Here is a 25,396-nt window from a genome sequence, read left to right as displayed (position 1 = left end):
CGCTTCAGCAGGCTGTCTGAGCGGTAACCTTGGACAGTGTAATTCACCGGTTATCTAACCAGAGCTGCTTGGAAGGAGCCGTAATGAGAAGTTAACAAAACTGCTGTGCCAACAGTATCCCTGCATCCCCCGTAATTTACTGCGGTGGGTTCTCCACCAACCTTCTGGAGTCGCTCTTCCTTCCAAAGAGCGGCTCTTGGTTTCCCTAGAACTCAGCCCACTTGGGTGAGAGCCCAGATAAACCTCTTATACTGATTCTGTCTTGACTTTTTTAAGTGTATTATAGTGAGGGTCCATTCTCCATACACTAGATTCTAAATTTAAATTATATAGTATATCAAGAGTAGATTCCCAGACGCCAAAAAGGTGAAATGATCAGTAGCCAAATGGTGTTACCTTGCATTTTCGTGTGTATATAAACCCCTGCTTTCGTCTTTTTCTTCTTAAAACCAAGTATGTCTACATGCCCATTTCCTTAACCTCATTATTTGCCCAAAAGCCAGTGGTCAAGGTGAATCTTTTTCTTCCCTGGCTATGTAGTTACACTTACAAAAGGAACATATGCATACATGCCTGGTGTGTGGCATAAAGGACATGCAAGAGAAAAGGGAACTTTTCCAAAAAATATTAACAGAAATGAGATGTGGATATTTTTCCCCCAGAGTATCTGAATGATACTAGAAAATAAACAACTGACAATGCCAGCATCCTGTTGGGTTTTTCTGAATGTTTTGAGAAACTTTGGAAGACTTGATATATTTACAGAAATGTGGAATGCTCATTGTGCTTTTTTATTTTTAACTATTTTATCCATGTTGTTCAACCTAAAACTAGCTAGGGCACCGAGTAGGAAGTAATTTGGAACAGCGGTACTATCCCAAACTGCTCTCGTCACACACAGGGCTGAGTCCAACGTCTATGTGGCACATGATACGGAAAAGAGACCTGCAGCAGTGACACTTAGCACTTACCTAGATCCTTTCAGGTTGCAAGGGGCTGTGACATGGGCTACCCTTAAAGCCCCTCAGCCGCTCTTGAGTTTGATCCTGTTATTTCCCGTCTTATAGAGCAGGAAACTGAGGTCTGGAGACACTCATTGAGCAGGTTATGATCACACACCTGGTAAGTGATGAAACCAGGCCTCATATCCAGGCTTTCAACACCAGAATCGCCCACACGAGGCCCCATAACGTAAGTGCCATTGGAGTTCTATCAACGTCCAGAGACCAGGGACACTACTATTTTAGAGTTAATCAGGAAGGTTGCCTGGAAGAGATGGCATTTAAGGAAGCCATAACCTCTCACATTAACTGACAATTATTTTCTTTTTACCCTTTCATCAGCTGAGTCAAACAAATAACTTTTCCTAGTCTAGTTTTATCCTTACCAGAAATTGAATTATTGTTTTTAATTTTAATAAACAGCTAATCCACTCAATTGAAGTAGCTTATTTGCACAAAACCAACTCGATGAAATGGTGAAGGAAAATCCAATCAAACGATCATTTTGTGACATATAAGCAACACACACAAAAAGAGTGATTTAATTCTTAATTGGAGAGTCTCCATATTCCCAAATATATTCTTCCGCTCTGTTGAGGTGTAGTGTCTGTGTGTCTGTCATCCCCATACCCCTCCGTGTACCCACCCATCTATTATCCACCCATCTGTTCACCCACCCAAACATCCATCCACCAATCTATCCACACCCCCACCCATCCATCACTCAGCTGACAGAGGAGATGGACAGAAGGACAGTGGACGGAGGATGAGGTGTGGGGTGGAACCCCTGCTCCCCTGCTGACCCTTCATGTGTGTTTTCACCAGGAAGCCCACTGTCCTACCTCGTCCCAAGTCCGTATGCCCAGCAACCCTCCAAATTGCACAGGGCCCTGCTTGGTCCCCCAGGTTCACTCTGACACCCACTCCTGACTGTGGCCCCTCGGGGGTAGCAGGGCAGTCTCCGATGCCTCCAGACTATTCAGCAGTGGGATCTCGGCCAAGCTGCCTGCAGCTTCATCTGCTGAGAATCCAGGGTCTGCGGCCCCAGGGTCCATCCACCCTCTTGTCGGTCACGAGACAGTGAGCAGGTCCCGCTCTCTGCAGGGCGGTCTCAAGTGGGGAGGACGGTGACGGGCTCAGGGGAAAAGGAACAGTCTGTGTCCCCAAATCTCGCCTGCACACTGGACGGCGTTGCCGTATTTGATGCTCATGACAATGCATGAGTAGCTTCTCCTTCTGTAAAAAGGGGAGAAAACTGGGGTTCAGAGGGTGACTGGGTTCAGAGGGCGACTGGCTTGCCAGGACTGAGTGGTCTAGGGGGGACACAGCTCCACAGTGGGACCGAGAGCTGCGCCCGCATCTCATGGGGACCAGCGGACCCGCCAGACCCTGGAGCCGGGCGCACCCAGCACCCGCTCCTCGGCCAGATTCCACGCCCAAGACTCTTCACATCCTTCCAGCGCTCACGAGTGGATCCCTGAAGTTCTGTCTGGCCACATTCTCTCAGAGAGCGGGATTACTGGGGACTTCATCATGGGCTCAGAAGAAATACTTTCTGCTGTTTTGGACTTCTTTGAATTTATATAATAGCTCTAAAGAAAAGCGGAGAGCATTTTTAAAGCAGGAGCAAAGTCACAAACAGAGCTAAAGCTCAAGTTTAATTGAGATTTGCATGCAGAGATTTTTAAAGCTCCTTTGTTCTGCAAACTCTCCTTTTAGCAAACATTCCTGGACTCCCTTTTCAATACACGCTTCAGGTGGTACAGGCAACAACAGAGAAGCCCAGCTCTTGAGAATGTTTTGCAACTTTCTTTAAAGATCCTAGAGCTGCCCGGGTTTGACCCCCTCGGGTGAGCCCCGCCCCCCCCCCCCCCCCGTCTCCAAGCTCGTGGGGGGTGCTGGGCTCAAGGACAGGATGGTCCTTGACCAGGCACCCTCATCTCAATTGTTGCCTTTGCCCCAAAAGCCTGCCGTGCAGTCCTTGACAGTTTCTCAGAAAACAACTGCTCTCCTCAAAATTCCTGGTCACTTGGCCAGAGCAAAGCAGAAATTAAGGTATCAGCCCTATTGGAGTCTCCATTGCTGTCGTGTTTTTAAGTCAATTCCAGGTAAAAGTTGTTTTAAACAGAAGTTTTAGAGTATTTACGTAGAGAAATGATACTGACAGAGATGAGGCGACAGCTTCCAAACTTCAGTAGAAAAAGCAGAAAAACAGAACAGCTTCTGCTGCAGAATGGATTTTGTTGAGCACGTAGGTGCACTTACTGTATGCGGGCACTTTCTCACCCTGTAAGCAACCTCCCTGCACACAGCAGCCTGTAAGTAGCACGAGCGACACGGGACCCACGCCCAGGCCCAGCTGAGACCGGGGGCCGGGGGGCTGCCCCATGCTGCACCGTCCACAACGCCCCCAGTCTGTCCAGGCTGCATTGACCTTGGGTCCCCATTCCCACCTGTCCCATCCCCCAGCCCAGGACTGGACCCTCGGTACCTGAAGACAGTTACTGGAGGGGGAAAAGCATCAAATTCTTGGCTTCAGGTTAAAAAATCGAGAGTCCTAGTATAAGTCAGGTAGGATTTAGGAAACTATTGCACCAAGAAGTACTGATTCTTCCGGACCCCCTCCCACCTGCCCATCCGGCCTGGAGGTCAAGCAAGGGCAGCTGGTGTTCCTGGCCGCCCAGGTCCATTCAGGGTTGATCCAGCGCCCTCCTAGCCAGATACACACAGCATCCTCGTGAAAGGCAGTGAAACCTCCCCCCGGAGGTGCTGGGATGACGGACCCGGGCGCCCCTTCAAGTGTCGCCTGCAGAAGAGAGGGGACACTACAGGTCATCACCCCGACTCCCTGGGGGACCGTGAAAAAGGGGACAGTTCAGTCTCAGAGGCTTTCCCGCTGGGCCGGCCAGCACCGTTATGGGAGCAGTAGGTCTTTGTTTGATGAGGCCTCCCCACTACCCCAGCAGGGACTGACGGGCCTGTTAGTGGGTGTTCAGTGGGCTTGGTAAGTGCCTGTGTGAAATGACACATTAATTCAAGGCAGGGTCACAGACAGGGGTGGGCTTTGTGGACGGGTCCCTGTGTGTCTTCCCAGCCTTCTGAGGGGGTTTCCTTTGGGGGCTCTGGGCTCACCCGCTGTTTTGCACAGCTTCCCAAACACCCTCTTTGTCCCTCTTCCATCCATCGTCTACTCAAATGAGAGAGCCAGAAACCCATTGTCCAGCCCAGGAGGTGGCAGGACAGGCCCCGGGCTGCAGGGACGGATGGGGCTGACGGGGCGGCAGAAATGGCAGGAGGCTTGGTCTGGTCCCCTGGGGGCCCTGGACTGAGCACAGTTCTTGAACCAGTCACAGAGGGTGTTCGCTCTCTGTCCGGCCCGAAGCGTCCTCATTTCAGACAACCCAAGAGAACTGAGCCAGTGCTCTATCCGCATTCCCTGTTCTCATTCTACTTCCCAACACCCGGCTTGGTCTGCCCTACGTCAACGTGGCCTACAAGCTCAGACTATCTGAGAGTTTCTCTGAAGTTTGAGAGACCCACCGATCCATGGGGGTGGGGAGTCAAGGCCACGTTTATTTCTGGGAACCCCCAGGGTCAGTGTCAGTGGACGGAGGTTGCAGAGATGAACGAGAAGGGGACCTGTAGGAAGACGAGCCTGAGTGGATTTCAGTCACCTTCCCCTCACCTGCCGAGAAGCCCCCCTCGTCCGTTCCCTGTGTCCCGGGAGCTTGTGCTCACGGCTGCAAGACAGGAGTTGAAAGCAGGTGTGACCATGTGTCCAGAGGTGTCTGGCAGCCCATGTCCGAGCAGCTGAGGGGTGTCTCAGGCCTGGAAGACAGTGACACACGTTGGCTGATTAGCCCTGAGTGGGAGCCACCGGGATACGGCACCAGGCTCTGGACCACACATTCAGTCCATTCAGCAGGATAAAAATCTATGCCTGTATCAAGGCTGGCGACTTTGAAAAGAGCAAATTGTAATCAGAGTCTATAGGCAGAGGGTCTAATAAACAGGTTCGTTTGAGGCATCGTGAAGTTTGGGTGTGTGACGGTACATTTCCCTAGAGCACACTGACTCTTGGGACCCCGATGAATGGAGGTCTCAATGGAGATGGTTTTTCTGTGGAAGCCGGGAGTCAGAGAACCTGAGTTTGAGGAAATCGCTTAATCCTTCCACGCCTCGGTTTTCTTATTGATGAGAAGGAGGATAATGATAGCAGCTAACTCATAAGATTGCCGTGAGCATCAGTTGAGGTAATACACCAAATTGATGCTTTATACCTTTTCCTTGAGACATAGTCAATAAGCGATAAACACTCGGATTACCAGCACCGAGCTGATTACAGGCACTGGGCACAGGGAGGATGTGCTGTGCTGTCCTCTCGTCGGCTGGCAGCTGTACCCCAGGTCACCCCAGGGGCTCTGAGGACCTGCTGGGAGCAGGTGGAAGGCTCCCTGGGGATGGAGGAGGCAGGAGGGGGGGTCCGCATCCCCACTCAGCTCTAACACCAGGAATTGTATGTAGGAAGCTTCTAACTGAAATTTAATTTAGTTTAATTTGGGCAAAAAGGGAGGTAGGGTTCCTCAAAGTACGAGTTCTTGAACAATTTTAATGAGAAGAACTAGTAGAAAATATGTGCTCTGGGGCTTAACCCACTGCTTCCTCGGGGATGAGAGAGATGGTCCTAATATATTTCATTCCAGCTCAAATTTGGGGGAATCTCAAAAAGACTGTCCATCACTTAGCCTTTGGGAGTCTGGTCAGCATCCCTTTGGATCCATGGATTTCTCTGAAGCAATGCAAGTCTCTCTTGGGGGGGCTGGAGCTGGACGCTGGGTCCCGGGCAGCTCACAGCCCACGATGCTGCTGGGCACCAGGAGAGGAGATGGCTGAATTCTGCAATGACGTGTCTTCACCAGGTGCACAGGCGACCGGAGTGGAGTCCGTGCGTCCCAAGCCCCCGGGAGTGGCGCTGACCTTGCCGGGCCCACTCTGACACACACCAGCAGAGCAGTGACAGCCCCGCGGATGAGTGGCTCTGCCTTTGCAGAGTTATCGTCTGTCTCGAGACTCAAGGGCAAGCTGTCAGCTCGCCGCCCGGGGACCAGGACACACAGCCCCCATCATCACTCCTGATGCACCTCGCAGAGAGGCAGGGCCTGCGAGAGTCTCGGAGATGTGTCCCCAGAAGCTTGATGGGCCCCGAGGAAGCTCCTGACCTGAGCCCTCTGCACGCAAACCTCTCACATCTCAAATACAGCATCCGCAAGCTGCGGCTTTCTGCGCGGCCGTGTTCACAGGCTGCTCCCGGCAACACTTGCTTAGTTCAAAGAAAGGATTTGCCTCCTGTGCCTCCTCCTTTTGGACGAAAACACTTATGTTTTAATTAAATAAGACATAGGGCACTCTGGAGCTTGTCATCAGGAAGACACGAACGGAGCGAGAGCCCATTAGCACGAAGGTACCTCCGTCCCGGTCGGCCTCGGCCTCCAAGCTCTGGAAAGGAAGGTCATGACCCGAGTTCTCTCTGAGCCCTGAGGGTAGCCGCACCCCAAGCTCACAGGCAGCTGGTGCTGTGACACTGCTCCCCTAGCTCGTCTCTGACCAGCTCTGCTGGGACGGGAGCTCCACAGACACACCCGACGACACACCTGAGGACACACCTGACAGCACACCTGAGGACACACCTGAGGACACACCTGGAGCGTAGGAGCCGAGGGACCCGGGCCACCTGGAGGACACAGACAACGGGCCGCAGAGAAGGGCGTCGAGGCGCTGCAGGAGCCGGGGGGAAGGACGCACCCCCAGATACCCCGCAAAATGAACAGGCTGTGGGTGTCAGAGAGGAAACGCGCCAGTCCAAGTGAATCCCCGCCTGCCGCTGTGACAACACCCGACCTCTCCAGCTCCCCTGATGGGCCGGGCGGCCGCTTCCCCCAGAAGCCGCCTGAGTCTGTTCACTGTGCCAAGAACAAGCCCCAAGTGGAGGTGGGCCCTCCTGACTGTAGTAGCACAAAGTTCTTTAAAAAAAACACATCCCAGTTTCAAGGAGAGTAGCCGGGTTTGCGACTCTCCCTGCATCTCAATCTGCGGTTCTTGCCTCGTCCACAACAGCTGGGGGTGACAACCAGCCAGGGTCCTTCTCACACGGACACATGGAAGCCGACAGATGCCCCTGGTGACGATCATCAGGACACGGACATTTCTGACCAATGGACCCCCCGTGGAGCCTCTCACATGCGTGGGTCCTGGGATGAACAGTGGCCCAGAGATATAGTGTGGGTCCATCTCACAGGGAAATGAGCCAATAGAAAACGTGTAAATAGGCAGGGGGTGAGTGGGTTTGTAAGTTAGGACGTGTCTGGTTGCAGGGGTCAGACACCCAGCAGTAGCTTATGGGCCTGAGGAGTGGAGTGGTCAGGCTGGCCCGGCCCAGCTGTCCTCCGAGTCCCCCGGCAGCGTGGTGACCGCTCCCCCCGCCCCCAGCGCTTTCTTCCCCTGTGAGTCATGCACGGTGGCCTGAGGCCGGGCTCTCCTACGGCTGCAGGGGATCAGCTCCAGGCTCAGAGGGCAGGGGGCTGCTCTTGCTCATCAGAGAAACGGGGGTCCTGGCCCAACCCTTCATGGTCATGCAACCCCACTTGAAAGGCCCGCCCTTGGCTTAATCCTCTGCTGTCTCCATCTGGAAATCATAATGATCCCTGAACAAGGACCCACGTTTCCATTTTGCACTGGGCCCAGCGGATCCCATGGTCCATTCTGGCCAGGAAGTGGGTTCTGCTGGTCAGGTAATGAGAGCCCCCCTTGGAGCTCAGAGAGGGGTCAGCCTTACCCAACCCGTAGGCCAGGAGTCAGGAACGGGCGCCCCCCAAGGAAGTGGGGGAAGGAAAATAGGTGCTGAGTGACAATGCACCCTACTAAAGTGGGGGGCCTTTATCTGGCTCGTAGATGCCAGCTCATCTTTCAGCAGATGTCTGTGAACGATTAATATAGTTTATACTTAATGGTTACATGTAAAGGACACACTATTACAATCATTTCTCAGGTGTGTGTGGATATTAACCTTCGGACCAAAATCTGCATTGCTTGGTTGACAAGGGCAATACGTCTTGAGCTTAAACAGACTGGAGTGTAAGTTCAGAGAGAAAGAACATTCTCTGTCCTGGACTCTCCCACAGACCAGTGCTCAACAGGCGTACGTAGAATGGCTGTTGAACAGAACTTCAGAAATAACATGACAAGATCTTCTCTGACTAAATCACATCTTTACTCATTTACACCCACTTTTGTACCAAATACAGAATTATTTAGGTTCCTGTTCCCTCCCCCTCCCCCAGGCTCAGAGGTTCCCAGCCGTCACTTAGGAAATACCCATAGGGCTGTCCCAAGGACGTGGTGAGGCTCTGCGGCCCCATCTGTCAGCTCGTCTCAGGTTCTGTCTCCTGGAAAGAAGTCCCTGTGATGCTGGGGGAAATGGGCTCCGCAGCTGGGGAGCAGCTGTGCGCTCGTGGCTGAGATTTCCTAGTGACCTTAGCACGTGGCCTTTGAAGTCCTCCGAAGCCCTGCAGTAAAGAAATCTGCTTCACTTGACAGAACTTAGATTCCACTAGTGTATTTGCTCATGGAAATGTTTTGGGGTAATAATACCTGTCTTTGTTTGGCAGAACTGCTGCCCCAGGTCTTACTGCAATTCTCTAAAGACAAACAAGAGAACCAAACGCAACTGTATGCTGACTTTGCTCGGAGAAAGGGCAGGCCACGTGCAGAAAAGTGAAGGGCAGGTGCGTGGCATCCAGGCCGGCAGGTGGGTCCAGCAAATCGTGATGAAACTTCAACTCTTAGAGATAAATTGAGGACACAACGCTGAATAATGTACAGTCCGTTTCCCAGAGGCATTTACAATTCAGTGTGGTCGTAGGGTGCCAGCTCAGCTGCCTGGTGGGGGCTGTGTGAGCCTGTGTGCTGATCGGGGAGGATGCTGAGGCTGGAAGGGGAGCTGAGGCGGCTCATGTGCGGCGCACGCGGCACCATCGCCCGTGAACCATGGTACCCGCGTGGTAACTGTGCTGCCGAGAGTCACGTCACTTCTCCCCACGCGACTTTCCTCTCCGACGTGGACAGGGGGGAGGGGGAGCGGTGGACACGGGAGGTGGACGGGGCTGCGAAGCAGGACGTGGTGACAATGCCGCAGGTGCCGAGCATGGTGCTTCACCAACGGCGTCCATCCACCAGGACCCTGGGAAACAACGCCTGTCCCGCTGCCACGCAGAGGGCAAGGTCTGGCCTCCCCCCATCCCCCCTGAAAGCTGAGGCCACATCCCTCCTGCTCCCACAGGCTCGGCACCATTTTCACTGCAACTCGTGGGAAAGTAGATAACTGAGGTCCGGGCCCAGCTGGGTGCTGCCTCACCCAGCACCGTGCAGCCCTGTAAGCCTGACGGTCAGCACTGGTGACACTCCGTGGTGACACTCGGAGCCTGGCAGGGCCTGGGGTCCCAGCAAAGAGTAACGTGGATTCTCCCGTCAGCAGGAGCTGACAGAGTTAGTGCCTGATGAGGCATTATTGGAACCCTCCGACTTTTCAGGTCTTGTCAGAGCCCAAAACGGAGACACTTTCAGTTGAAGAAGCAACAGTTCCAACCTCCACCCACTCCTGTGTTTGTCAGCCCCACCTGACCAGACTCAGCCCAGCATGCCCACCCCCGGCACCTCTGCCCCAAACAGTTCTAGCACAGGGCCTGACTCGGAAAACACAAAAACACGTCCTCAGGCAAATTAAACACATCCATGTGCCACATCTTATTACCAAACCATGTGGAACGCAAAATAAGAGCATTAAAAATGAGCCTCGCGATGATGGGGGAGACTCGCGTTGTATCCTGGGCACCGGCCACTGGGAAGATGCATAACACCGGGTGCGTCTCCTCCAACAGACGCGCACAGAGCCCGCAATAACTCAAGGTATTTTATCACTGTATGTCCGCAGGCCAGGCATCAGATGGGAAAAACACTCTTGAAACAAAATTAAATAGTTTTAGATCTAATTTTACCAGGCTGAACTGGGTTGCAAATTGATTTTCGTGGAATCTAATAGAGAACACACACGTTGCCTCTTATAGAAAATCCACCTACCACGCTGCTTTCTACTCCACTGCTCGCTAGAAGTAATAAGAAACTAATATTTCACAAGGCAGTGTGTCTCGTTCTGTAAACGGCCTCTGGCTCTGAAGGAGCCGAGAGCGGCCTGTCGGGGAGCCCAGCGCCCGAGGCCTGGCCAGCGCAGGGGCCGCCCCGTCTGGCACCTGGAGTGCCCAGCCAGCCTGTGCTCACCGGCCTCACCCCGTCCTCGTCCGGCACACACTCCCTTTTCTGTTCATGTTCTCCTCTTCCTCTTCCTCACACCTGCCTCCAAACACAGGCAGTGTTGGGCTGTGACACAGAATGGGCATCGTCATATCACTGGACGACCTCTGCCCCCTCCTGGAGGGCTCCCTGACCCCTGCTCCCTGGGCAGGCCCCTGCCTAGTTCTCTCTCTATTAAAGCATCCCTTATAGTCCTGGTCACAGGACACAGGGACTCTTCTCTGCTTGGTCACTTCCCCAGTTTCCTCAACAGCAACTGTTAAGACTGGAGCATCTCCAAAACGATACCACGAAACCCCTGAGCAGGTGAATACTGACATTTATTTACAAGGCAGTCTTAGGGCACGATTATCCACACCGCACCACCATGACTCCTGCAGGCTGCCTGCAGCCCCTCCTGGATGCCTGAGCATTCGTTAGCAACTTAACTAGGAGGCTGAGAGGCGGGGGCCCGAGCCACAGGTGTGGACGACCCTGCCAACCGACCAGAGTTCACTCAGAAACGAGGGAAAGCCTGCACTGTGGTAAAATCCAGGAGCAAAGGAAAAGGACCCTGTTGACCAAAATTCTGTTCAGTCCCATCTGACTAGTGCCCACGCGTCCCATGAAATGGTCCTGTCTGCAGATCACAGGATCTTATCATGAAAACAAAAGGGAATCCTCACCCGCATGAAGTCCACATTCTAGTCGGGAGAGGTGGGCAGTCAAGCAAGTGTGACACGTAGTGTTGAAGATGCTGATAAAGGCTGTGCAGAAAATACAGCAGGAAGAGGGAGTTCTAGGCTGTTCTAGGCTGTTCTGGAACATTCTAGATCCTGGGGCATAGTAAGTGCTCCATCAATCTTCGCTGAATAAACAGATGATGGAATGAACGACCAGCTGTTTCCTTCCTGGGTTCAAGTAGCCAGACTGACAGGGGACAGTACTTGAAGTGAAGGACATAGAGGCACAGGGGCAGGCGTGGTCGGGGGCCGGGAGTGAGGGGTCTTCTCAGCACTCTGTAGGACTGATGTTTGTCAATACGTGTGACCCCATTACGTGGGGTAATGAGGAGCATTGTGGATCATTACACACGTCAGAACGGTGGAGGGCTGCTGGGGTCAGCTCCGGAAGGGTGATTAGCAGCCCTCACTTGTCCTGAGACGGTCTGCATGAAGAGACCAGTCCATTAGGGAGCTTCAAATTAATAAAGATCATTTCATACATTAGCCAGGAGCGCCACTCTAAAGAGAAATAATTAAACTTGCAAATTCAGATACTAACACTTTGACCTGCTCTCTAAACAATTACTTATGTGATCAGTTGTTCTATTTTTGGTTATTGGAGTATCTAATTCTTGTAAGAGGTAAGAAATTAGCCACATTCAAACAGCACTGAAGAAGAAAATGGTGTTGACAACCCGTCTAAACAAAGCCTGCGGAGGACAGGGCGACCTGCGGGGAGGTTCTGTCATGTCTTGTTTCTAGTTTCCAAATGAGCTCAACTCAGTACTTAAGTAACTAAAGTAATATTAGAAAATAAAATAAAAATAATACTGGATCCAGTTGCCTTTGGGAATGTAAGAGGCGACAGCATCCACTCAAAGCCTAGAAAGTTGCAGAGAATGATTGTGTCCTGTGACGTGCTGGATGGTATTAAGGGGCAGAGAAACCTTTTTACAAAATGGAAATAGAAGGAAAAGTATAAAATAGAGGGACTTGTGGTTAGCATGTCTCCAAAGAGAAGAGGGCAGGGAGGCCAGAGGATGCCAACAGAGGAAGCGCCAGACGTGTGAAGAGCCAGCAACATGGAAGGAGGACTCTGGGGACATGAATCGCAGAGCCTGTGCAGGACTCGCCCCTCGCGCAGAGGGTTGTACCTGTCACCGTATCTGCAGGTCACTGGCAACAGTTCTCGGAGGACTTGCGTGGGTCTTTAGGGTCAAATTCTTACCTCCTGAGAATCTCCTGCTTCAAGCTGGTTCTTTAACTCAATTCCTGACCTGAATCACAGGACCATCCCTCGAGGCCTCACGGGTCCTCAGGGCCGGTGAGCAGTGGAGGCTCCTGATTTCAGCCCCAAACCCCCTGTAGTTCAACCTCCCCCTGGAGCCCTTGGTCACCTGCTCTCTCTGACCAGGTGACCAGGAGCACCCTCCGCCCCTACCAGGGACCCCTCGGTGGATGCACGACTCACGGTGTCACAGACGAACACAGGAAGCCGCAAGACAACAGGTTGTTCCTCTCGCCTTGGACGTTGGAGCTGACATCAACAGCACCCCCCGTCCAGCCGCGAGCGCCAGAAGCCCTGGAACCAGAGGAGACCGTCCCAGACCGAGGGGGCTTCCCACGGCAGACACCTGTGTGAGTGACATGAAGCGAGAACACATCTGTTTTCCTAATTGGAGAAACACATTTCAATCTGGGTAAAAACTTTGCCCAGAAAAGTCTAGTAGGCAGTTGCTAACAACCAGGGTGCTGCAGGCCAGGCACTCTGGACAGACAAGGGGCGTTTGCTGAAGGAGTGGCTGGTGGGCCTCGACCACACTGGCCAGAAGGAGGATCAGGAAGATGTCCTGGAAGCAACTCCGGCTTTCCCAGCAGGTCTCGGAGCCTAGAAAGGCCTTGGACAGCGTCGCGCGGAGCTCAGCTTCCCACCTCCCAGGCCATCCGCCACCCGTCCCCAGGTTGGCCTCTCCCCGCCTGATGGAGAAGGTGGCGCACAGCGTGTCTGGCCGCAGGGCCGTCGGGTCTGACACCACGCACTGTCCAGCAGGACCACTGTCCTCAGTGTGAGGGACGGAGCCCAAAGTAGCCCTTGCACCCCGAGGTTCGTGGGGGACGCGAAAGGAATCTAGAGAGATGGTCTACACTGGCATGTGCACCACTCCCTATGGAGCGTCAGAGGGGAGCGCAGGGCTTCCCAAAGGCCCTGAGCGCCCTGGCAAAGTGTGAACACACACCTTTAGATGCAGATTTTCTGTTGTTTAAATGCACTTTCTGGCAAAGAGTCCCATCCCGTCAGTCATTTGTCAGCCATCCGTGTCTTTGCCTGCTGTTCACGTAGAATGATCTGGTGTGAGCTGGTTTGTTTTTAGCCTCCCACCCCCGCTTCCCAAAATAATCCAGGTGTAGCTGGAATGTCTGTGTGGTCCTCAAGGCAGCTCGCAGCACCGGGACCGTGGCCTGGCCAGGTGGCCCACACTGGCATGGGGAGGTCTTAGCCTATGACTTTGAGGGGAAGCTTCCCAGGAGGAGAACAATGTGCCCGAGAAATTAAACCACGAGGAAATGGTGGATTCCATAAGAGACCTCTTATTGCTCCAACAACTCCTTGAGAGCCATGCTTCTAATTCCCGTGCACTGGAGGTCCTATTTGATACGCATATTTATTAGCCGTCCTCCCAGCGGCAGGAGCCACTGCAGCTCTCACTTAGGGGATCTCTTCCTACGAAATTTGGGAGCTTTGAAGAGGAATTCAGGCGTTGGATATTCCTGACTTCCTTTGAGTCTGTAATGGATGAAAAAGTCTCCTCCTCTTCACCCCGCCATCGCAGCCCTGCACGAAGGGTCTCCCGGGTAAGCCCAGGGACCCCAGCCTCACACCCGGGCCAGGGTGTCGGCTGCAGAGTCCTTACCGGCTCATTTGGAAGTTTCATCCCCTTGGAGCATAAACATGGACGGTTATTGTGCTTTTTTCTGCTTTTCTTCTTTTAACCTCCTCTGTCCCCTCCTCCTCTTTGTCCCTCAGTGAGTCTCAAGCAGGCCCGTGACTTTCTAGTTATTTCCAATCTGTGAAACTCAGCCCAGATGGAAGCTGACCATCTCATAACCGAGTCTGAGCCCATCCAGGGAGATGGAAGGGGAAACATCTCTGTTTAATTGGCCAAAGTCGAGGTGTATCCACTGGATATTTTAACTGGCCCCCGTGTCCCCTCAGCCACAGTTTCCAAATGTCGGGTCTCCCGGGGGCAAGTGCGGGGTGATGATGGGGACCATGTCTGGGCCTCAGACCCATCTTGGATGAGAGTTTTCTCTCCCCCTCCTTCTTCTACCCTCCCTCCCTTTCTCTCTCTCCGTCTCCCCCACTCACCCCTCACAATCCAGAAGGTTTATGTTTGCTGCCCTCCAGCCCCCTGGGGCCCCCTGTTCAGAATCAAGACTCCAGACCCAGACAGAGCTGCACAGGTGGCCCCTCTGCCAGCCTGGCCTTCCCCTCCCCTAACTTGGGTCATCCCAGACTCACCTTTCAGTGGAAGTACGCTTGGCTCTGAAGCCAGACCTCCTGTGCATAGTAAGGGGTGGACAGTATTATTAGCTATCAGGTCACCTCCTGCAAGATGCCCCCCCCCCACCGACCTCCTGGGTGCCCCTGGACAGGCCAAGTCCCTCAGCACTGTTCCTTCCTAGCATTAGAGTGTGAAATTATTGGTTAGGGGTACAACTAATTTGCATTCGATAAAGATTTGTTGAGTGAATATATTAGTCTGCTCGGGCTGCCGTGACAAAGGACCACAGACACGGGTTTAAACAACAGACATTTATTTCTCATAGTTCTGGAGGCTGGGAGTCTGAGATCCAGGTGTGGGCAGGGCCGGGTCCTCTGAGGCCTCTCCCCTGGGTGTGGACGCCGCCTTCTCCCTGTGTCCTCACGTGGTGGTCCCTCCATGAGTGTCTGGGTCTTCACCTCTTCTTTGAAGTCACATGGGATTACAATCTACCATGAAGGCATCATTTAACCTTAATCACCTCTTTAAGGACCCATCTCCAAATGCAGTCACATTCTGAGGTCCTGGGGGTCGGACTTGACGTGAATTTTGGGGGAGGACACAGTTCAGCCCATACAAAGAATGAGGAACAGACACAGGCTGGCTGCCTGTTTCAAGACCAAAATCATGAGTTTTATGCACCTGGAAGTTACCAGAAGAGCCTCACTCCTTGTGAGAAGCAGACCCTCTCGTGTTACAGAACTCGGTGCAGACCCAGAGTCTTTCTTCGCCTGAATTCCCTTGTTCATAGATGGCAGCCTGAAAATGGCCTCTTAAAACACACATTCCTGAAAATCTGCGAGAAAATATCTTTGCCTGTCCTCCAAAACATTATTCCTTTCTCCTGCCTGCATGGAGGTTAATTATTTTCTTACTTCCCGAGGTCACCCACCTGTTCAGGCTGATTTGCGTTTGTGTTTGGCTAGAAGCAGCATCCGTTCAAGACATACCTGTGTTGGGGGAGAAGACACAGTCAGGAAGGAAAGTGGGTCAAGCCTGAGGGGGGCCATCTGTCAGAGTGCGTTTTGGCAAAAGGAAAACATAAGAAGGGAACGTGTAAAGGAGGCTGGGGTTTGTAGCCCAAAGGTACCGACTGCGCTCGGTGGCTTCCAACTGTCACCTTCTTTCTGTTTCGCGGCTGAGCTGCGCTGGACGGAGCAGCGCCTGGCCCACAGACGCAGAGGACACAAGCACAAAAGCTCACTCCAAACGGTTGAAATAGGGCAGAACCCAAGTGCGCGATTGATCTAATTTTTTAAAAATAACCTGTGAACTATTTAGTGCTTTGCAGTAGAAGATCAAATCCTTAGGTATTTTAGCAATTACGGTTTTTATTAAAATTTCCAGCAAACATGTTATTTCCCATGGACGGATTTTCCGGGTAACTGACATGGGCTCGTGCCGCAAGGCGTTTTTTAAATTTTCATCTTACTTGGTAAAAATTGTTTCATAAATTGTTGATAAACACAACAGTCTGTGAAAGCAAACATGGCTTTCACAAAAGCAGGCTCCAAAACGTCGACATTTTCCAGCTCCTCGTGGGTAAACGGAGTCTCCGCAGCTGCGGGGCGTGTGGCGGGGCCTGATGCTTGCAACCCTCCGTGGCCCCCATCCCGCTCACGTGGGTTCTCGCTCCCTCTGTTTCCATGTGTACAGCTGTCTGGACGTGAGTCCGAGGACCGCTCCAAAGAGTCTTATCTTTGAGAGTCTTCGTAAAGCCTTTTAAATACATTTGAGCTTCCAAATCTATAAAGTAAGCAAAAAGGAAAAAAGAAAAAGACAAACCCAGGTCCCGATAAGGGGGCCTGACTGCACCTATAGTTTACCTTTAGTATCTGTTGTCCTCACTTTTCTCCTTTCTGGAGTAAATAATGCTCTGATGCTTGCTTCACATCATTTCTTTTCTTGTCCAGTCACTTTTTTTATCTTTTAATATTTTTAAATAATTGAGGTATAATTTACATACGGAGAAAAGTACAAAGTGTACTCTTACAGTCCAGTGACAAATGCACACACACGTGTAGCACGCATATCGGTCTAATATAGAAGGTTTCGTCCTACCAGAAAGACCCCTCCCGCCCCTCCCAGCCAACCTGCACTGACCCTTAGGGGCAGGCCCTGTCTGATCTGTCACCAGAGGGTAGTTTTGCCTCTGCTGGAATTACATGGCGTGTTCTCTTTTCCGCCTAAATTTTTTTGCTCAATATAATGTTCTAGAGAGTCATCCATCTCATTTTTATTTCTAGTAGCCTCCCGGTGTATAAGTTTTAAACACTTCATGTACATATTCTTCTGTTAATGGGAATTTGGGATGCTTCTAATTTTGAGCTGTCACGAATAAAATTTCTCTAAACATTCCGGCTCAGGTTTTTTCTTGAACACATATGTTTCCTTTGTCTTGGGTAAATGTCTAGGGTGGACTTGGGGATCATAGGATAGGTGTGCCCTTAGCAGCCAAAACATTTTCCAGAGTTATCATCCCAGTGGACGAGTGTTCTGATTTTCCTGTGTCAGTCTTCTTAATCTCAGCCGTTCAAGGGTGTGTGTTGATATCTCTCTATGGTTTTAGTTTGCATTTCCTTAACGTGTACCACTGTTGAGTGCTTGGGGATGTGTTTACTGGCTATGTGAATATTTTCCTTTGTCAAGTTTCTGTTCAAGTATTTTGCCCATTTTTTTAATTGGAATTTTTTTGTCCTTTCTTATTACGTTATAAGAGTTCTTTTTTTTATTAATTAATTAATTAATTTATTTTTGGCTGTGTTGGGTCTTCGTTTCTGTGCGAGGGCTTTCTCTAGTTGCTGCAAGCGGGGGCCACTCTTCATCGCGGTGCGCTGGCCTCTCACTATTGCGGCCTCTCTTGTTGCGGAGCACAGGCTCCAGACGCGCAGGCTCAGTAGTTGTGGCTCAGGGGCCTAGTTGCTCCACGGCATGTGGGATCTTCCCAGACCAGGGCTCGAACCCGTGTCCCCTGCATTGGCAGGCAGATTCTCAACCACTGTGCCACCAGGTCAGCCCCAAGAGTTCTTCTTTTATTCTGGATAAAAATTAGTTGTCCTGATTGTAAATATATTATCCCAATCTGTGGCTTGCTTTTAGTTTTCTTAACAGTGTATTTCATTGAGCTGAAATTTTTAATTTTGATGAAAATTATATTTTCTTTTATGATTGGTGCTTTCTATGTCTAAGAAATCTGCCAATGTGGAGACCATGAAAGTAAGCTCCTATATTTTCTTCTAGGAGTTTTATAGTATTAGATTTTATGATCCATTTAGTGAACATTTTCATTATGATACAAGATAGAGCTCAGAATTCACTTTTTTCCAAGATGGTGTACAGGTTTTCAGCACTGTTTGTTAAAAAGACTTTCTTTCACCTCAGTGTATGACTTTGAGATCTTTGTTGAAAATCGGTTGATCACACAGGTATGATTCCATTTCTGAACCCTCCATTTTGTTCCATTTTTCTATCTTTATGTCGTTACCAAATTGTGTTTGCTCTTCATTATCAATATTGTCAACCAATGGGATCTCATCCGTTTCCAGGAAACGGCTTCTGCCCCTGAAAATGCTTCCCCACATGCTCCAGAAATATATGAAATCACATCAACTTAGGCCAGAGCCATTTATTTTGCAGTGAGCAATAAGGTTTATACAAATGCCCTGGATCATTCCAAGTAATTCATTAAAAACACCGTTAATATGATGGATGGTGACCAGAACTTCCCTAGAAACAACCCCTGATTGGAGGCCACGTCAGGTGCTCTCCTCACAGGGGCCAGTCCAGGTCAGTGCATCTCACTCAGGCCAACATCCAGCTGGTTCGCAGGGCCCCTGGGCCCGAGCTGAGAGCCACAGACACAGCTGCGGGGCAGGGACCACCCAGCCCTTCCAGCCGCTTTCCCTGGAGGAAGTCCCTCTCCTTCTTCTGACTCTCCAGTGAGAGGCTGGGAGTCCTGTTAACCAGCTGCTTTCAGTGGCCCCAAACCAGAACTGCGAGAAAGAAAAGCAGGGCCTCTATTTTCCATCAGTAAGTAACCGGCATGAAACCAGGTTTTCTAAGGTGACCGTGAGAAACACAAAGACCAGAACCAGTTGGCTACTGGGGCTCTGCTCACCTGGAGCCAGCAGACGTAGATACCAAACTGACAGGCGCATGTCAAGGAAACAACTACCGAAAAAGTCATCGACAGCAAATAATTTTTAAAAAAATTTTTCTAAATAGAAAATGTAATTCCTCACCCTTTTCCCTAATGACATTCTAAAGACTCGGTCTGGGGGAATTCCCTGGCGGTCCAGTAGTTAGGACTCTGCACTTTCGCTGCCAAGGGTGCGGGTTTGATCCCTGGTCGGGGAACGAAGATCTCACAAGCCGTGTGCTGCGGCCAAAGATTTATAAATAAATAAATAAATACTCGGTCTGTCCTTTCTCAAGAACAATTGTTTCTCAGTCAGAGGGTATGTGCCTTCAGGGTTAAACATTTCTCTTTCATGAAGTATCGTGGCAGGAGATGGAAGTTGGAGTTTCAGGTGGGCTGACTCAGCAGCTTTGGTGCTTCCTGCCTGGTTTGTCTGCTGGGTTTAAGCCGGCCCGTGAAATCCAAAATCCACCAAGGAGTGGATGGGGCAAGAAGGGATAGGGTTCACAGAAAAACCACAGGATGTCCAGTCAAATTTGAATTATTTTTTATTTTTTAAATTGTAATAAAACATACATAACATGAAATGTGCCATATTCACCATTTTTAAGCATGTAGTTCGGTGACATTGAGTACATTTGTATTGTTGTGCAACCATCACCACATCTGTGTCCAGAACTTTCTTATTTCCTCAAACTGAAACTCTGTCTTCACTAAACATCTCTCCCCCTCTCCATCCCCCAGCCCCTGGGAACCACCATTCTCCTTTCTGTGTCTATAATTTCTACTTCTCTAGCGACCTCATCTACATGGATCATATAGCATTTGTCTTTTTGTGACTGGCTTATTGAGTTTAGTATAATGCCTTCAAGGTTCATCCGTGTTGTAGCCTGTGTCAGAATTCCGTTCCTTTTTAAGGACAAATAATATTCCCTGTGTGTACAGACCACATTTCTTTATCCATCCATCCATCCATCCGTGGACACTTGGGTTGCTTCCACATTTGGCTATTGAGAATCATGCTACTGTGAATGTGGGTGTACAGATAACTCTTTGAGTCCCTGCTTTCAGTTCTTTTTGGGTCTATACCCAGAGCGGAGTTGCGGGTTTCACAGTGGTTGAACCATTTTACATTCCCACCAACAGCACACAAGGGTTCCAATTTCTCCACATTCTCACCAACACTTGTTACTTTCTAGGGTTTTTTTGATAGCAGCCATCCTAATGTGTGTGAGATGGTGTCTCCCTATAGTTTTTATTTGCATTTCCCTAATGATTAATGATGCTGAATATCTTTTCATGTGCTAATTGGCCATTTGTATATCTTCTTTGTAGAAATGCTTATTCAAGTCCTTTGCCTTAAATTTGAATTTCATATAAACAATGAATAATTTTTTTAGTGTATGTATGTCCCACATGATATTAGAGATGTATATACACAGACAAGTATCTGTTGTGTATTCAAAACTCAATCTTAACCAGGTGTCTTGAATTTTTATTTGACAAATCTGGCCACCCTAGAAATCCAGAACTCTGATGGATGGAAAACAATCTTTAAGTATTTCACAGTTTGGCTAAGGTGAGCTCTGAATTGTTTTAGTGTGTTTTTGTGGGTGTCTGGCTGGTAGCCCTGCTTTATTAGAAAATTGTAATTTCATTTTGAGATGCTCGAGACTAAATCATTTGAGCTTCACACTCTTTCTGGAACATTATTGTTCTCTCTTAATGAAATTATAGCTCAAGCAAGAGATTTCATTCTCGTGTAGTAAATTAGCTCGGCCATGAGGGTTTGGGGAACTGGGCCTTCCCTGGGCTTATTCTTCGTGTTCGGCAGAATGAAGAGGTAGCAGGCCTTCTGTATTTGAGTTATTTATTGTTCTCCGAGTGAACATTGTATTGTTGCTCGTCCCTAATGGAAACAACAGCTGTTAACAGGCTCCTGAATGAATTTCAGTGTGAACTCCCCTGGCCTCTGGAAAGCTTGGCTAAAGAGAAAACAGGCTCAGAATTGAAAGAAAAAGAGTAAGTTTCAGGCCTGGGTCTGGACACCTGGAGGCTGACTGCATAATAAACCACCAGTTGACGTTTCCAGGAGAGATCACACTTAGATGAGCCCGAAACCAGAGCTCCTTTCCTACAACAGAAGCAGACAAAGGCAGCATGATGCACGGAGCATGTTAAAGTGTCTCTGACGAGGGACCCTGGACAACCCAGCCAAAGGCAGGGCAAGGGCAACCCCATGGCGACCCTGTGACACAATGGATGAGCAACAAGGGTTCTGCCTTCTGCGGTTTTCTAAACATAGTCAAGGTTCACATGGAAAGTCACGAATGCTGCAGCCTCGAGGGGACAGAGCCGTGAGGGGCAGGGGCCTGAGCACAGCGGCTCCGGGGGTGTTGGGGCTGAGTTCTCCTGTGGACTCACTTCTGGTTGGGGTTAAGGTTAGGGTTAGGGGTTAGGGGTTATGGTTAGGGTTAGGGATTAGGGTTGGGTTAGGGGTTTGGGTTAGAGGTTAGGGTTAAGGGTTAGGGTTAGGGTTAGGGGTTAGGGGTTAGGGTTGGGTTAAGGGTTTGGGTTAGAGGTTAGGGTTAGGGTTAGGGGTTAGGGGTTAGTGTTAGGGTTAGGCCTCTGATATAAGGAGCTTTCCTTCTTGTCCCTTCAGTAGTCATTCTTTCATTTCTCCCAATTGGGCTTCAACCCACCTGTCCTTCGTCTCTGTTCAGAGGGAAATAGCTGAGCCCGTTGGTCCCAAGCACCACCTCCTCTCTGGTCCGAGTTCCCCTCTGCGCTGTGCTCAGGAGGTCTGCACCCGGGACCACCCCCGGGGCTGCAGGCAGGGGGTCCCTGGGCTCCTCTCCTACTTCAGTTACCGCCCCCACTAAGGGGAACCTCTAGGGCCCCTGTCCGTTCCCTCCTCCTGTTCCATCTACTTTTGCTCAAACAAACAGTAACTATATTTTACAGGTTTCATAAGTCCTTTTTTTTTCATTTTCTCAAGCCCACAAACAGGTTCTCCACTACTGGGGAGAAATAGTCTTGGCTCTGTTTGCAGGACTCTCTTTTCATTGAGGCATTTCTTCACTGGCCTTAGCTCCTCTCTGTGAAACGTCCTTTGTCTGCAGGCCCTGCCCACCCAGCTCCGTGCAGGCTCAGGCTAGGGGGCTGCCCTGCAGATAGTGACTTCCAGTTTTGAGGGACATGGAGATTCCAAAAATAAGAAAAGAAGAAAGATGGAAATCATAAAGTTTAAAGCTGGAGAGGGGAATTTGATAAAATGCTGTCAGAAATTCAATAAAAGACTGAACCAGAATGAAGTGGCTAAAACCAAAAATGACCTTTCAACCTCCCATGTCCAAACCCTCAGTAATAAGAACATATGAAAGCACTGAGTTTTTCTGAAACTCGATGTCAAAAGTGCATTTCCTGTCCTTCTCTTCTTTCCAGACAAAGTGAGCATGCTGTCCGCCTTCATCGCTTCCTTCAAGCACGTGAGCCCCGGGGCCGCGCACACGGAGGATGAGGACAACCTCAGTAAGCAGAGCCCCTTCCCCGAGAGCCCCAGCCCCACGTGCAGAGGGGGACCCCAAAGGTTGAGACCCTGGGGTGGTGGGGGGCACCACCTGGGCTTCCCAGAGCAGGAGGACCTGCTCCCACCCCCCTGGGATCCCTTCCCCGCCTGGAATCCCGTTCCCCCCTCCCCAGGATCCCATCCCAGCCTGGGATCGCATCCCCCCTGGTATCCAATCCCCCTTGGAATCCCATCCCCCATTGAATCCCATTCCCCCCGGAATCCCGTCCCCACCCCAGGATCCCATCCCCACCTGGAATCCCATCCCCCCTGGAATCCCATCCCCCCCGCAAGATCTCATCCCCCCTGGAATCCCATCCCCTCCTGGGATCCCATTCCCCGCTAGAATCCTGTCCCTACCCGGGATCCTTTCCCCACCTGGAATCCCACTCCCCCTGTGGAATCTCATCCCCGCGCCATGGAATCCCATCCCCACCTGGAATCCCATCCCCCAGATCCCATCCTCCCTGGAATCCCGTTCCCCATCCCCAGGATCCCATGCCCACCTGGGTGGTAGGAAATATTAGCAGTGACTGTGTGATTGAGAACTCCAGGTTCTGGAGTTCTCAAGAAAAATACCCAGTTCTCTGGGACCATCCCTTCTCTCTTTCCTTTATTTTTTCCCCTCCAAACCAAAAAGGGGAAAAAAAGAAAAGAAAAAGAAAAATGAACACAGCTTGTTTGAACAGTTTGTACAATTATTTAACAAGGAAAGAGCTGGACGGGTGCCTGCAGTCGAAACAATGTTTTGGCTCATGAAACCGGAGAGACAACAAAGCCGTGTGGGGTGGGGACTGAAAAGCCGGTTGGGGGTGGATCTGCTGGGAGTGTGGAGGAGACCCCAGAGCAGACGGAGCATGTGTGCCGGTGAGGGAAAGTGCAGGCGTGTCTGTCAGGTGGTGCACCTCCTTCTTGCTTGTAGAAGGAAAACATGGGGGATGAAACAGTCCAAATGACAGGAGCACCTCTTGCATTTCAAAATTACCTGACAGGTGGTTACCTTTGCAGCTGGAGTCAGGCCTGTGCTTGTGGGCAGCGGGAGGCTAGCTTCCGGTCACTGGTTTTTGGTGGGGCCGGGAAGCCACGGCAGAAGGGACTGGCCCTGGAACGTTGTCCACTCAGCCTCAGATTTTAAGAAACACGACAAGCTCTCATGAATATCCCCTTCCCATAAAACACAACCACCAACAAGATGGGAAGCTGAGGCTGTTACCCTGACTGTTCCACAAAAGCAAAGTCACAGAACTGAGCAACCTCAGTGACCCTGTGGTTTGAGCCCTTGTTTCCTAGATGGAGGCGAGCGTGGAGGGTGTGGACAGGGTGCCAGTGGGTCAGAGCGTGGCCTCCCCACTGCCCACAGGCCCGACCTCGCAGGTCCCGTGAAGCTCCAACGGCTGGTTCTGTTCTCTCCTGACCAAAATTGGAAAGTTTCTAGGACTTAGTTAACTTAGTTAACTTACTTAGTTAACTTAGTTAACTTACTGGTAACTACTTCAGTAATGTGGAACACACATGCACACCTTGTCTTACCACCCTTCTATTTACTACGCTTCACGGATACTATGCTTCTTACAAATTGAAGGTCTGAGGCCACCCCGCATCGAGCAAGTCTATCGGCACATAGTTTTGTCAGAAGTAATGCCACTGCACACTTAATAGACTGCAGTTGAGTGTAAACATAACGTTTATGCACTGGGAAACTGGAAATCCATGTCATTTGCTTTATTGCAGTGACCTGGAACTGAACCCACCATATCTCTGAGGTGTGCCACATGTACACACACACACACACACATTTACTTATATATCTAAAAATACACACGCACCCCCAAGCTGACCTGGACATGTGGACAAAGCTATTTGATAAGCACGTGGAATAGACACCTTGAGGAAGAAAATCTTACTCTGTTTCACCCCTTTCCTGCTCGAGCTGCTGGGACCCTGGCTGAGTCTAGTCTCCCTGTAGGAGCCCTCTCTCCCCATCCAAGGGCAGGGGAGCCTGATGGCTGCGACCCCAAGCTCCAGCTTCACAGCCTTGGGCAGTGAATCCATCCCTCAGGGCATCAGTGCCCGTGTGAGGGGCGGGGAGGGTGGCCTGGTGGTAGAGTTGAGGATGGAATCAAGTAGGGGGATGATGCACGAGGACGTTTTAGGCAAAGACCTGGGGAAACAGGGAACGTGGATCAGGTTGGCTGACGCTAGTAATTAAGGCACTTCCCCTAACTCAGCTCACGGCTGAGAGGTGGAAACTTAGAGATGAGAATGATTTTTAATTGTTTATTACATGTTAAAGTGCCTTTGAAACGCTTGGAAAATCTTATTTTCTATCAGTGGATTAGTCATCCCCCTTTGTAATATGTGCTGTTATTGAAGACCCTGTTTTCATACATTATTCAAAGATAAACCTCCAAATTAATGCACTTGTCATAATACCTCTCATGAGCGTTGCCAATGCAGTGCTATTAATGTGCATCCAGATGCCGTGGACGTCGGGGAAGGGGTGTGTGTGTGGTGTGTGTGTGTGCGTGTGTGGTGTGTGTACACATCAGGGAGGAAGGGAGGTGACAGAAGGCAGGGTGATTTCTCCTGGAAGTCTCCTGTTTTATCTTCAGACCCTGAGGGTGGGCGCCTGTGTTTGGTTGAAGTGAAGGCCCTGCCCCTCCCCATGCGGCCTCACCCCTCAGGACCACCGGGTTCGCCCCCTGCAGCCTCACGTCCTTGGTCCGCATTCATCTCTGCGTGGCGCTGGAGCTTGAGCCCCAGTGTGAAGGGTGGAGCTAGGTTGGGGTCGGGCCGTCAGAGGCTCGGCCTGCAAGAGGATGGTGCCTGCGAGCCCACCCGTGGACCAGCCATCCTCAGGGTGGGTTTCGGCCGAGTCTACGGGAAGATGCAGGTTTTCCATTCTTCTTGTCCAGGAGGGCAACTCTGAATGCGATCTTCCTTGAATGCTGAGAAGGAGCCAATCACTGCCCCAGCCCATCCCCTCCGTGCCCACCACTGACCCAAGGGCGTGATTGACTGGGTCACATGAGGAGGGGCCGAGAAGCCCACTCCCTGTCAGGCCCGCAGAACAGCACTGG

General features: G+C 50.8%; 1 protein-coding gene across 1 annotated transcript in view; it reads left to right on the top strand.

Annotated features, from left to right (window-relative positions):
• The window catches only part of ADARB2 (adenosine deaminase RNA specific B2 (inactive)), a 372,865-nt gene that overhangs the window by 244,511 nt on the left and 102,958 nt on the right, over positions 1-25,396 (top strand). Inside the window, exon 2 of the mRNA XM_082450243.1 lies at positions 22,193-22,279. Within this exon, the coding sequence (XP_082306369.1) occupies positions 22,193-22,279 (87 nt within the window). The remainder of the gene's footprint in view (positions 1-22,192; positions 22,280-25,396) is intronic.

Source organism: Balaenoptera physalus, assembly GCF_965194825.1.
Source record: "Balaenoptera physalus genome assembly, chromosome: 2".
Classification (NCBI taxonomy): Eukaryota; Metazoa; Chordata; class Mammalia; order Artiodactyla; family Balaenopteridae; genus Balaenoptera; species Balaenoptera physalus.
This window is presented reverse-complemented; position numbering and strand designations above follow the sequence as displayed.